The sequence below is a fragment of the Lygodium microphyllum genome, chromosome 19, assembly GCF_053477565.2.
Source record: "Lygodium microphyllum isolate KBCC chromosome 19, Lygodium_microphyllum_v1.1.10, whole genome shotgun sequence".
Classification (NCBI taxonomy): Eukaryota; Viridiplantae; Streptophyta; class Polypodiopsida; order Schizaeales; family Lygodiaceae; genus Lygodium; species Lygodium microphyllum.
The window spans coordinates 100,792,764-100,807,554 of record NC_141153.1 but is presented as its reverse complement, the minus strand read 5'-3'; the positions used below and the strand labels follow the sequence as shown (position 1 = coordinate 100,807,554).

The 14,791-nt window shown below is 40.1% G+C and overlaps 1 protein-coding gene across 5 annotated transcripts in view; it reads left to right on the top strand.

Annotated features, from left to right (window-relative positions):
• Nucleotides 1-14,791, top strand: part of LOC148020207 (uncharacterized) — a 79,132-nt gene that overhangs the window by 51,331 nt on the left and 13,010 nt on the right. For all 5 annotated transcript variants that reach the window (XM_087700515.1, XM_087700516.1, XM_087700519.1 and 2 more), the window contains 4 exons: nucleotides 2,386-2,442; nucleotides 2,551-2,681; nucleotides 2,804-2,887; nucleotides 3,740-3,809. In XM_087700515.1, coding sequence (XP_087556641.1) covers nucleotides 2,386-2,442; nucleotides 2,551-2,681; nucleotides 2,804-2,887; nucleotides 3,740-3,809 — 342 coding nt within the window. The remainder of the gene's footprint in view (nucleotides 1-2,385; nucleotides 2,443-2,550; nucleotides 2,682-2,803; nucleotides 2,888-3,739; nucleotides 3,810-14,791) is intronic.

The window sequence follows — 14,791 nt, the reverse complement described above, 5'->3', positions numbered from 1 at the left end:
GTACTTTCATTCAATCATTCTTACATTAGTGGATGTTACATTCCAGCAATCTCTCTCTTTCTTGCTGTTCACTGTTCATTGTGAGTGTGTATGTGTGTGTGTGTGCAATTGAATATCAATCCAATAGTGGTATCAAAACTACCTCCGCTGCTGACATTTAGCTCTTGAATTGTTGCCATTGCTGCTGTCATCGAGCTCTCAGCTCAGCTTTCCCTCAGTTTGTCAGCTTGGTCACCACTGCTGCTGCCTACAGACAGCTGCTTGTTGAGTTACCTGGCCGTCAGCTTGCCACCAACCACAATGCTGCCTAACATCAGCTTTAGCAGTCCAACACCTATCCTCTGCCCTTCTGCTACTTCATGGTGGTTGCAGCAATGTCCTCCATTCAAATTCACTGCTAAATCATCCCCATTTTTAAGTTTTATGCTATAGGTCCAAAACATAGTTGTCAGGTTGTATGAAAGGCACGATATGGTACGGTACAATAAAATACGGTACTAAATGGTACCTTAAGATTTTATAAGGTATATTACGATATTAGTACGAAAAAAAAAACTTGATTATTTTGGACTAAAGATAAAAAGAATAGATATTTCAAGTCTAAATAGCAATGCTATTAGAGTATATAAGATGAGTACTTGAGGGTAACATGCCAAAACCTAATGCTGCATGCACATTATGCGCTACTGCTACCTACAACTTATAACTACATAGATGGGAGTGGATACATCATACATGAATGATCATACAAATAAGAGAAATGTGGGCTTGAGAGAGAGAGAAGGTTGAGAGAAATTGTTTGAATCTCAAATAACCTAATCTTATGGGAGAATCATATTAGTATAAGGAGCATTTAGCTCGTCCCAAAGTGCAGTTCGAATGGGAAAGATGTATCCATTAAGTTGGTACCTTATGGTACTAATACGTAAGGTACGGTACCTAAAGTATGGTATAGTATCAAACCTTTCGTACGTGGTACTAGTGCAACTATGGTTCAAAATGATGTGCTTAACATGTTTGCAAACATTGAAAAGTCGGATGGTACCAACTGCCCCATGTGGATATACACGATTTGTCATGTGCTGGTTGCAAAACAATCATGGACATATGCATTTGACACAGGACTTAGGCGTGCAGGACCTGTTGGACAGCCAATTGTAGGTTCATCTGATTCATCTAGCGTCTCTAATGGCTCATCTGCTCCAGCTCAGTTGCTCCTCCATTGTTGATCAGTTCAGATGGGGTGGGAGAGATGCCCAGGCGCATGCATTGATTGCATTGTCGTTTGGTTGTGCACAAAGACCGAACAAGCATGGGATGTATTTGCCTCTCTGTATCAGGTGTACCATGAAGTTCGTGCTGCCTTCTTGTGCAAGTAGCTTGAGATAGAGTGTATGAAAAGAGGGTGATTCAGTCAATGCTTACATTACATGGATAAGGAGGGTAATGGGATATGTGGGAAACCTCGTATGAAGAGCGAAATTCAAAACCATGTAACCTTTGTATCAAGGAACCAAATAAGTGACACCCCTTGAAGATACAATCAAGGAGCTGGCAATGAGCTTCTAAGCTGCATCCGTTGAGGTGAGGCAAACCACTAAGATGTCTTGCCCCATCAGTATTGTGTCTGTTATCCATGAGGTACTGACGTGCTAGGTGGAGTGGAGCCAATCTCGAAGCCATGCCTTGAATGGAGAACGACCCATGACCTATCAGAAGATCCCAATCTCCTCCAGTTCCTTCTCCCTGGTGTAGACAGACTGGAGTTGTGCCTCAGTGATGATGATGTGCAAAGCAAGGGATTAGGGGGCACCGTGCACTTGTAGAGTCCTCCGGTGTGTCATGAGAGGTTTCCATTGCATGTCTTCATCGAGGCCCTTCTGTACTTGTTGCTGCTTGTCCTGGGGTGAAAGCTGCCACAAAGAGGGGGAAACTGGTAAAAACCTTTGAAATCTTGGACATCATTGGTCAAAACCTCCTACTTCAACCTGCACCCTCAGCACCCACAATAACCAGAAAGCCAGGCCATTACTTTATCTATGGAGGCACTTGAATAGAATGCAGTGTGGATACTGTATTCAATTCAAAGGTTTAGAAAGGAGAGGGATGAAGGCCAAATTGGATTGTTACATAAGAGGTCACATTTTTTGTGAGCCTTGCATTTACTTAAGCTATCCCTGAAGGGGCCAAAAAAGTGCTATTATGTTTTAAGTGATGCATAAAAAGCTTCTCATCCTTGGAAATAGCAACAAAAGACATCTGCCTGACATTTTTTCAAACAGCTGCAGTTAGCTTGTGATAGTATCTTCTTTTTCTATCATTCTTGTGACTTCAGTTGATTATACACGGATCTTATAGAAGATGTGGAAATTTTGGTGTTGACAGTCACGGACGGTCAGAGACTTCGATAATTATTGCACACGGCTTGTTGGTGAATTTGAGGTTGGCATGAATTCTCTACAATCCCTGTAACTCTTCATTTATTCAAACATTTTCAGGCATCTAACTTATTGCTAACACCACAAGGCCTTTCCATTCACTGCTTCACAGACTGTTGATACATACTATCGGAAGTGTAGCAGTGCCTACTACTTGGATTCTGTAGCTATTCCACTCTTTTCTATTAGTGCTCTAGATGATCCTGTGTGTACAAAAGAAGCTATTCCTTGGGATGAATGTAGGTGAGGACGTTTTACTGGTCTGGATCCTCCTTTGTAGATTCATAACACATTTTTTCTGTAGCTTCATCATTTGTAACAGCTTTACCTTTATGATATTTAAAATGATAAATTGTTTTAAGCAGAGTAAATTCCAATGTTATTCTGGGTGTTACAAGGCATGGAGGACATTTGGCTTTTTTTGAAGGGCTACGAGCTTGCAACATCTGGTACTTCGAATTTCTTCACTCTCAGCAGCTTGTTGGTTCTGATTCACCTTCAGCAAAATGGGTTCAAAATTTCACAAATCAGATCAAGCTGTTGAACAAACAGTCATTAAATTCTAGGTTCAACACCACCTTTTTATGTATTAACAAATATCTGAGGATATCCAGTATCAGTTCATGACATTATGATTTCTTTGGAATCCCTGAAATGTAGTCACATGCCTGATGCTTACTGTTTTAAGATTTGCAAACGAACATAGAGACTACGCTAATGGAGTTATGGGGGTCTTCCAGCTTCATACATTTAGGGAAGAATTGATACTTGCCTATTCTAATAGACAATGTTCTTTCATCTTTGAGAGTATGGTTGTTAATTTCTGAGAATCTAGTCAAGCAGTGGGAAATACCTTTCTTTTAATCACTAACAAGAAGGCAATGGTTCTGAGCCACCTTCAGCAGTATGGGCTCAGAATGTTAAGAACCAAATCCAGCTCTTTTACAAACAGGTTTTAAAATTGTATTGTTGAACAACATCTTTGCATTTAGTAACTGAAAACAAATAATATGCAGTAATTTATGACAGATGTTCTATGCGAGATCCCTGAAACTTAGTTAAGTGATGATGCTTACTGTTTTAATATCTACAAATAAACTGGGAGATTATCCCACTGCTATTGTGGTGATGTTGCAATTTCATACTTTTAGGCAAGATTCAAGAGTCGATACTTAGCTCTTCTATGAGACATTGGACTGTTTCATTTTTCGGATTGTGGATTGTAGAAAATCCTAATTACTGAGACATGTAGTACTAGATACCTTTTCAATGCACTAACAAGGAGACAATAATATATGCAGGTGGGTACCTGTGACAACTGAATATTTGGAGGTCCTTACTGCTAGCCATCTATTGCACAAGCAAAAGAATGTGAGTTTTTTGTCACCCTTTTGATAAATGTATTTTTGTCTTGGTAAGTGAATCTATATGAATTTGCTTGGCTTAAACTTGAAAAGGGTATACAGAGTGGAAGTTGCAAGGGTGTCAAAGTGAGTGTCGAGAGGAAGAAAGTAAAGGATGAGCACAACTGTATTCATAGATAGTAGTACTATAGCTACCGGCTGAGGCACAAAGACAAACCCCATGGCATTAGTGGGGCCAAAGACATTATGCAAAGTGTTAGGGAGCTAGGCCCTCCAGAGTGGAGGATTGGTATAGAGATCTCTCAAACATGGATTGGGATCTTCGCCAATATGCGAATTTTCTTCAATGCCTTTGCCATGATTGTCCTATTTTTTGCTCTACACTCACATGTGTGTATTATGATGATTCTCCAAAAACCATGTGGACTCTACTGCAGCTCCACAAATGAGACTATATTGGATACACGCATTTTCTTTTTTTCACACGAGAGAAATTTCTATTAATTAATCTCCTTAAGGCAAAGTATCCTAGTAGCAATGTAAGGGACTTTTAGAACAAAAATGATGAAAAAGAAAGTGAAGAACTAGGCATTAATTAATTATTTAATGTCAGTTTAGGGGCTAATAAATACTCTAGGGTGACAAATTGGCCAAGCCAATTTAATTTATGGATGATCTGAATTTTTTCTTTTTGGAACAACTTAATTATTAAATTAATTTTCAAAATTGATATTCTGAAAATTAATTTAATAAGGCAAGAACTTGCTGGAAAATGGATAGGGAAGGTTGCCACTTGGCAAAACTTCCTATTCAAAGTTTGGGAAGGTTGAATTGGGACTGAAGGAGAGAAGGAAATGTCGTTTTTGAAATCATGAGTTGTTGGGTGGGAGGTGTTGGACTGCTGCTGCCTGCTTTTGGGGCTGTTTCCCAACCCTTAGAGACCATTTTGTGAAGATGACTATATATTCTTGACCTTGGCTCGACCTTGGAAAGGTAGCGATTGCTATTGATGCAGTTTCTCCTAAAGATTACAGCCTTTGATATCCCTATTGCTGCTAGTGAATTGATTTGGAGCTGGAAACACGGACAATAGCTCCATGTCAGCAATTTCTCGACACAAATCTCTGAATTTTCTCTCTCCACAACTTTCTCTCTATTCTCTCAGCCATTACATAAATTGCCTCTAAAGATCTTAACCAAAGTTAGTCCTAGGAGGGTGCAATTGAAGAATTTGTTCTATAGACCCCTAAGCTTGATAGTTACCTCGAGAAGTGTGCTTGGAATTCAGGGCCTAGGACTTGGAAGTCAGCAACTAAATTTTGGAATTTCTAGGAATTCCAAGAGGCCAACCAGCCAACATTGAATTTGGGGTTGAATTTGTCATCCAAGGAGCAAGGTAAAGGCCAATTTCCGGTTAGACCAAGGGGAAAATTAGATCAAATGCTTGCTGGTCATTTATGACATCAAGTGGCATTTGCATTAGTGGAGGAGATTGAAGGAATCTCAATATACTCCATGAAATTGCAATATAGGCTAAAGAAATACCGCAAGGAGTGCCAATTTTGGGGCCAATAGGGGTGTTCAATGTGCAAGAATTAATTGGTATTATTTCAATTTTAGTTGTGAATTTAGTACTTACTGTAATTGGCCTTCAATAAGGTCATTACCACCCTTTTCCTTGAGAAATGTTGGTTTCAAGTTGGCACTTGGCTTGGCTATTCTACAGAGATCTAGTGGCCTATGTCAAATGCTCGGAGCCGGAGGAGACATAAAGACACTCTGCCCCTGGGCTTACGAGTTGTGGAGAAAAGCTCTTAGGGTGCTTCACATATCATTTGAGTCTATGATTGTAAGATGAGGTTAGTTGCATGGCTTATGAACATAGTCCTAGCTTGTGGATTTGAGAATATGCAAGGAAGTCTTACTTATCTCATTTTGGGTCCGTTATTGAACAAGATTGCCATCTTTGATTTCTTGGAGTTAGTGTCAACTCAAGGACACTACCACTAGCGGGAGCTCATAGCTACTAGCAATGTGTGGTATATTTGGATAACCAAGTGTGGCCATGCCATAGACCTATTGGACATATCTAGGATATGGACAGAGATTATTCACTCTCAAGGGAGACGAGAAGACAAAGGGGTTCAAAGACTATGAGGAGGGGAGGAGGAGAGAGACTTTTCTCACGAATGATATTCTAACACTTTCTTTCACTGTTAGCCACATATAGTTTGGCATGATAGACCTCTTGATTAGCTTTTTTCACTTATGCCTTGAATGTCAACATTGACATTAATGACTTATAAAGTGATCGAGGCCAAAATCTGTCACTAGGTAACACTTGGTACCTATCAAGTACAACATGTTACAACTTTTGCCTTTGGCACCCACTGACTTCTTAGGGTCCTTAGCCTGTCAACTTGACGTCCTCAAGACAAGATCTCCCCCTTGAAATCCTTGCAATCGCCCTTGATTGTACTACATTGTGCCAAAAACATATACATACTGCATTGGAACTTCCATAAGGCATCATGGTAAAAACAACATTGGCCATTGTTGCATAACGATGCTATTGCCAACACTCGCTGAAAATTTCCCAGTGAGCATAATTAAAACATTAGACTAAAAAAGAATCCGAAACTAACACAAAAAAATCCATAGGATGCATCCATTACCGACATATGTCAATGATTTTGGTGGAATAACCATAGCAAAGCATAAATCAAGTATAAAGCATGACTAAACTGTCAATGACATTCACAAAATACATTGCTGTCCATGAAATCAATTGAATACCAGTAAAAATTAATAATCATCTACTACAAACCAATAAATGGTAACAAACCTTTGATGATTATAAACAAATGCAAATGTATAGTTTTTAGAGCCGTGGTGAGAAACATAAGCATATCTATTGTAGTGAACGGCACATTGTATATCATGGCAGAAATACTGTTAGCATATAATACCTTGGATGCAAATTATGTACATTCGAGATCCATTATATAATTGAGTTGTTTGTCTCTAGAGGAGTGGAAGCGCTATCTCCTCCTTGAGCATCAAGCAAAACTCTATACCCCTGGTTTACTGAACCTGATTGAGCTTGATTGCTCTAATCGAAAAGCATGGAGGTAAAGTTGCAACAACTAAGGATGGTTTGCCAAGTTATCTCTTCTATCCATTTAGCATCCATTGGTGAATAATATTGAAATTTCACAAAGTATATTTTGGAAACTTTACCTTTCATCTTTCTCTCTTTATGTGATAAAATTTGTTCAGGTACCCATAGCTCATCCAACTCCTCAACCCTTGGTTGAATTTCTGCAGGTACATCCATTGGCATATCGCCATGAAAAGACCTCAATAAACCCACATGAAAGGCATTGTGTATCCACCAGTGTGGAAGCAATTTCAGCCTATATGCAACATCAGTTATATGCGTGACAATTGGGCTTATATTTGTTCACTTTTGAGTTACTTTTGAGTTGTAAATCATGGCTGGCAGCAGTGATAGCAACAATCTTTTGCATATTAAGAAGCTTAAGGGTGCATACAACTTTGCTATATGGCAAAAGCAGTGCTATAATGTCTTAGTGCAAAAGAAACAGGTGAAGCCCATGAAGACAAAAAGAATAAAACCAGCAACCATGGATTAAGATGAGTGGGATAAGCTTGCATGCTCTATCATAGAGCTTTCAGTGTTAAGACACTTTGCTATTTAACATAGAGAAATTGAAATTTGCTTATGATACGTGGCAGAGACTTGAGGCGTTGTATGCTCAGAAAAGTGTAGCAAGCAAGGTTTATTGGTTGAAAATTTGGATAGACCTTCGTATGAAGGAAGGTACAGCCATGTTTGTACATTTGAATGAATTTAACTCTATTTTCAGTCAGCTGATTGCTTTGAAGTTCCACATTGATGAGGAGTTTAAGGCAACATTTTTGCTATACACTTTGCCTAAAAGTTGGAACACTTTTAGAACAACAATGAGTAACTTCAATGCCATGTTGTTATATTCAGATGTGGAGAGTTCTTTACTCGTGGAAGATCTAAACAAGCAAAATAATTCAGCAAGTCTTCCGATGCACTGCATACTAGAGGCAAATCCCAATAGAAGGATAATTCTGAAAACAAAGCATGCAACAAATCTCGTGGAATCTCGTGGAAAAAATGTAAAGTGCGATGAAAGGGCATTTCAAGCGGGATTTCTTTAAGTGGATGAAAGAGAAGGGCAAGGGCAAAAGCACTGATGATAGCAAAGATGAGAAAGAGGACAGCCAACATGCAAAGAAGAGCAATGTGAAGATAGAGGAAGTCAATGTAGTCAATCACGAGAGTGATAGTGGCAATGATGTACTCTTTGCTTCTTTTAGTGCACAGTCATTGATTGCAGATTCTGATGATGACATGCACACTTGGATTCTTGATTCAAGTGCTTCATTCCATGTGGCACCACACCGTGAGTGGTTTTTTGACTACAGTGGTGGTAGACATGGTGTTATCCACTTGGGAGACAACTACGGATGCGACATTGTAGAGATTGGCAGTGTGCAGTTGGCATTTCAGCATGGTTCAATGTTCACCTTGCATAATGTGAGGCATGTATCCTAGCTTAAGAAGAGCTTGATAAGCATAGGGTAGCTAGATAATGAAGGCTTTCATATCACTTTTTGGGGATGGCAAATGGTGTGAGAGATACGGGATCTAGAGCATGGCAGTGAGTTATGGTGGATGGAATGAGAAGTGTGGGCTCATGATGGAGAAGACAAAGACATTGTTTGTTACACAAGTGAATTAGGTTCCAAGATTGAGACTTGGACTCATAAACACAATCTTGTGTATGTGGACAATGACACTGACACTTCACTGAAAAGAAAAGAGTACTATCATTGCATTAAGAAAAGGAAGCAAGTACAATGCTTTATAGGAAAGTAGGAAACTGCAGTAGGCACCACTGTGCATATGGGATAGGTTAGCTTGCATGTCCACAGCCCTGAAGCTCCATACAAAGAGGCTGTTTAGTGAGTGTGATTGCTGATTCTCAACACCCCTCCTCAATCACAACTAGAAATGCACAAAGTGTGTAGAGGCTGTAATGAGAACCACCTGCAAAGTGTGGGCACACCACAAACATGGTAGATACCAGAGGCTGTCGCAGAAAAGGCTAAGTGTGGGCACCAAAACATGATGGACATCCAGAGGCTGTAACAGGGGCCTCACAAAGTGTACAGGGACTGTAATGCCAAGTTACATAAGGAGTTTACAAAGCTTATGGCAGGAAGCATTAGGGCAAGGAAATACAAGGCTTTTAAAACAGTCTATCAGAGTTATGAGAGTAGAAGGACTGATGAGTCTTGTCCTTCCGATCCTGGTGGTCTTCGTCTTCATCTTCTTCTTCATCTTTTGGTCCATGGTCTTCTTCTTCTTTCACAGCTGCAAGATAGGCCTTTTGGGACCTCTTCCTAGCATGACAGAACTTCTCAGTATGTCAGCTACAAGAAGTCTACTTCAAGGTATGTATTCACCTTCACAGGGAGAGTAATTTTCTAGATTTCCATGCGATAGAAGTGTGTTGCATTCTCTACTATAGAGGCTGAGTATGTGACTGTCACTGAGCCATGCAAGGAGGCTTTATGGTTTTCACGTCTGATGGGAGAGCTTGGCATTATCGAGACCCATGTCTTCCATTGTGATAGTGCGGGTGCTATCATACTAGCACAGAATCCCATCTTTTATGCAATACTAAAATTGCATTTCCACTACGTACTTTGTAGATACGAAGAATGTACCATTTAGATGGATAGCAATAGAAATTTCAGCATTTGACAAGTTAAAGGAAAAGATGACTTTAGATCGTGTGCTTGTATTGTCCGATCTAAGGAAGTCATTTGTGGTTCAATGTGATGCATGTGGAAACAACATTGGAACAGTTTTAATGCAAGATGGCCGAGTTGTGGCCTACGAGAGTTGTGTTCTCCATGATACAGAGAAGAATTTGCAGGTTTATGAGAAGGAATTGCTTGTTATAATTCATGCACTTTCAACATGGAAACACTATCTTTTAGGGGTTGATTTCACGATGCAAACAAACCATTAGACATTACGTTACTTTTTGACTCAAATGAAGTTATCTGTGTAGCACATGAGAGAGGCAAATTTCTTATCTATGTTTCACTTTCAGATTGTGTGCATAGATAGAAAAATGAATGTTGTGGCTAACGCACTATCGTGTAAGCCTCAAATTTCAGTCGTCGATATGATTTCACACAGTGAGTTGGATGCCGTGAAGGACTAGTATGCTACTAATTCAGATTTTGCTAATATGTATGATCAATTTTGCAATGCCTAGAGGCATGAACACATTGTGCTTAGAGATGGTTTTTTGGTGATGCATGGAAGATTGTGTATTACAAAGTAGTTGAGGCCTAGGGCATAGAGGGATTGATGCCACAATCAAGGCAGTGGAGCATTTCTTTTATTGGCCAACTTTGAGGTATGATGTAGAGCAGTTTGTCAAGACATGCATCATATGTTAAAAAGTAATGCATGATGGGCAAAAGATGCAAGGTTTGTTGCAGCCCTTACCTATTTCAAATAGGCCTTGGTAGAGGATTACTATGGACTTTATCTTTAAGCTTTCTAGGATACCTATAGGAAATAATAGGATTTGTGTTGAGAAACTACATCATTCCATACAGTTTCCCTTCATTCCCATTTTTGGTTGCAGTTTCCAGTCCCAAAAAGGCTTTTCAAGGTCTTCCGAGAGCGTTAGAGTACCGGACAAGAGACTTCAGTGGGCAAGACTCAAGATAGTTCATGCCTATATATATATGGCACCTCCCATTCATTATTCACCACTATCACACTCACTTCTTCTGAGACTTTTGTCTCATCTCTCTCCTCTCTCCTTCCTTCATATTCTTCAGACACCTTGCATTAGGTTTCTATTGGAGTCCATCATGATGTCATCATCATCCACATTTAGGCTACAACTTCCAAAACTCACCCCTGCTAGCATCAGTATCCAGCTATCTGGCATCAGTCCTCCTTCAGGCGACAATTCATCCCTGCGTTTGGTTTCCCTAGAGGTTCTCCACTCACTTGGCGTCTACATCATTAATTGTCATCAGCTTTCCAAGCTATATATCTTAAGTTTTGGTTCTTAGCTACTCCCCAATCATCAAGCGTCACTCTTCCAGTTGGCGCTTCATGATTAAAGGTTATTGCATATGCATTTTCAATTTCTGGCTCTTCCATCTTCTCTAGCGTCACTCCCCAACAATTGGTGTCACCTTTCAGGCCTGCATTTACAGACTCAGAGGCTGCTCATTCTTCGACGGCAGTCTCCCTGCTCCAAGCATCATCAGTCTTCATCCCTATGTTGCAGATCAGAGGCTTCTCTTCAATGGCAGTCTCCCTGCTCCAAGCGATACCTCATCATCCCTACGTTTGTAGACTCAGAGGCTTCTTCGGCAATCTCCTTGCTCCAGGGCATCCTTCATGCTATGGCACCCTTGTATCATGTTCACTTCATTATTCCATTTCATTTATCTGAGTTTCTCTTGTCTTCTCTTCTCAGTGTTTGTTGTACACACTCTGTATTTCTCCTTGCAAACCTTACTGTCTCTCTGGTTGCTTAGTCATTTCTTAGCAATATGGACCATTATTTGCAAGTTTAGCGAATATCATATGGCACACTTATTTTTTGTAGCATGTGTTTAAATACCATGGCATGCTAGAGTCGATCGTTAGTGATCAAGTTCCTCGGATAACAAGTTTATTTTGGAAGGGATTGTTTAAGACTATGGGTACCATACTGAAATTCTCATCATCCCTCCATCCACAAATAGATGGTCAATTTGAAGAGGTAGATTCTACAATGCTAGATAATTTGAGGTGTTATGTATTAGAGTATAAGACACAATGGAAGCAATACTTGCCTTTGGTAGAGTTTGCATACAACATACTACATAGTTCCATTGGCAAAGCTCCATTTGAGGTTGTCGAGGGTGGTAAGAAGGTATCACCTATCTTGCACACTAAGGATAAGATCTTTGAGACTAATTGCTATGTGGAAAGCTTGGATGCAGCCTATGCAAAGATAAAGTATGCACTTTAGAGATCTCAAGAAAGCAAAAGAGGGCAACTACTCGCCATAGACATGCTTTGCACTTGCTGAGGGTGATTATCTTTTGCTGCGATTTGAAAAGGAAAGGCTGAAAAAGATGAAAGGTAGAGAGAGGTTGTATTTGAAGTTGAGAATGAGATACTATTGGCCCTTTCAAGTGTTGGAACACATTAATGATGTTGCTTATCGGCTGAAGTTGCCTCCACATTGGCAGATACACAATGCCTTTTATGTGAGCTTGTTAAGGCCTTTTCATGGTGATATGCTGGAGGATGTATCAACGAAAATTCAACCTAAGGTGGAGGAGCTAGATGAGATATTGATACTTGAGCAAATTTCGACTCATAAAGAAAGAAAGATTTGAGGTAAAGTTTCCAAAAGATATTTGGTGAAGTTTCAAAATTACTCACTAATGGATGCTAAGTGGATAGAAGAGGATGACTTGGCAATGTTGGGTGTAAAGGCCCTTTACGCTTTCCCGTGTATCTCCTGTGTATGTATTACTTCACACACATGAACTTACCTTAGTAGGTGTAAGTGTACCGTACCCTAAGTATAAATACATTCTTTTATTCTTTGTGTGTACCACACTGGTATACACCTATCCGTCGATCCACTCTCACTCTCACTCACTGTTCAGTACTATTGAGCACCTCGATTAATGTGCCTGCTCTCGCGCTCTCTCTCTCTCTCTCTCTCTCTCTCTCTGTGCTTCCGCTTCTACTTAACAAACTGGTATCAAAGTTGTTGGTTACAATATTCGCGCTTTCCAAGAGTGTCACAGGTTGCGACATAGAATCCAGCCAATGGACAACACTCGACACGTGTATCATGACGAGTTGAATCGAAGAGCTGAGGAGAAGCGATCAACACAGGTCGCACAGACGACCAGCACAAGGTGCGTGTTGATAGACTAACAGGCGCTAGGTTGTAGAGGCAACAGTATTGCTGTGGGTGTGACAATCAGTCAGGCTGCGGGGAGCAGGTCAGACGGATGGCTCGACGGGGACTGATTGCTTGACCAGCGCGTGGTGACAAGGCCATGCGTCAGATGCGCATGCGTGATGGGCGACAGGGGACAAATGACAGTCGGGCTGCACGAGTCGACAGGGGTCACGCGACACCGGCTGCACGAATTGACGTCCGTCAGACGGGTAGGTCAATGGCCCCATTTTGTTAAAAAATAAAAAATTTCCGGGTATTTTATTTCCCCTCTTGTGGGTTTCGCACGAGCAAGCATAGAATACGAATCTGTGCAAATTTGCTCCTTAAAATTTGGGGCTTTTTCTAGATTTGGTGCCGAACACAAGTTTCAGTGATTCGTGATCCACAAATTGCAGACATTGAGTGCACGGGTCTTGGAAATTGAGTGCACTGTAGGATAGATGGGAGGTAATAGCATATAATGTTGTTACCGATGTTGAAATACCATTCTTTCATCGTTGGATGCCTAACCGGGTCTTGGAATTTTTGGGGATTTTCAGATGCAAGTGAAATTTTTACTTGTTTGAGCCAAATTCTTGGAAATTGTGCACTCTTGGACCACGAGATTTGGGGCTTTTGCAGAATTCGTGAAATTTCTGCAATATTTGTCCGTACTTGATGCTTGGGAAGATGTATTGATGCAATTGGAGCAGATTCATTGCAAAAATTTTGGGGCTTTTCACATTGGTTATATATTTTGAGTCGATACAGTGAAAGTTACAGCAAATTCATTGTTGAGTGGGAGTCTTTTGAGTTTTAGATGTTTCAAATGTTGAAAAAAAGGGCAGCTTCTCTTGGCACATGTATTGCTGAATACTCACTATGCAGTGAAACAATGGTAAATACAGCATTTGGGTCATTGCATTTGGGAATTTTGGTGATGTATTACTGAAGTGGGAGTTGTCTTTAATGCAAATGTATTAGATTTGATTCATGTATATTCTATAATTAGTACTTGAGACTGAAATTTCAGCTAAACATCTGCTTCTTGGACATCTTGGAAGTACAAGAGTGTGTACTTGCTGTTACAGTTCAGCAACCTTGCTACTGGCTGAAAGTATTCAGCCCTTTATTGTAGTTGTGTATTGTTGAAGATGGCTGGGAATGCATCTACATCTGACACAAAGAATCTCTTTGAGATTCGTAAATTTGATAGCAATGGTTTTTATCTTTGGAAAGATTGTATATAGAATATACTCTTTCTAGAGGATTGTGATGATGCTTTAGCAGAACATAAGCCTGTTGCTTTGTCAGATGAGGATTGGGCTAAAATGAATAAAAAAGGCCATTACTTACATTAAAATGGCTGTCACAGATAATATCTTGGTTGATATAAAGGGGCTTGATACTGCCTATGTAGTTTGGGAGAAACTCAAGGCTACTTATGAGAATACAACTCCTGTCAATTAGGTACATCTCATGCGGAAGTTGGTCAACTTGAAGCTTGATGAGTCTAAGCTTGCATGAGAGCATTTGAATGCTTTCATTGGTATGTTGAGTCAGTTAGAGGATGCAGGTTTGCCAGATTTTAATCCTAAATTGAGGGCTATCTTCTTGCTTATGACCTTGCCCGATTCATGGGAAGCATTGGTTGTGCCATTGAGCAATAAACCCAACTTGATATTTAATGGTGTGCGTGGTTCTATTCTCAATGAGGAGATTAGACACAAAGCAAGTGGGGAAAACAGTGGATCAGGCTACAATGTAAGAGGAAGAATTGAAAAAAGATCTAATGCTACAAATAAAAACAAAATCGCAGCAAAAGTAAGGGAAAATAGCAAGATATAACTTGTTATCAACGTGGTCGCAAAGGGCATAAAAAGCCCGGTTGCAAGAACTTTAAAAGGGAACAAGAACACAAGAAGCAGGCTAATGC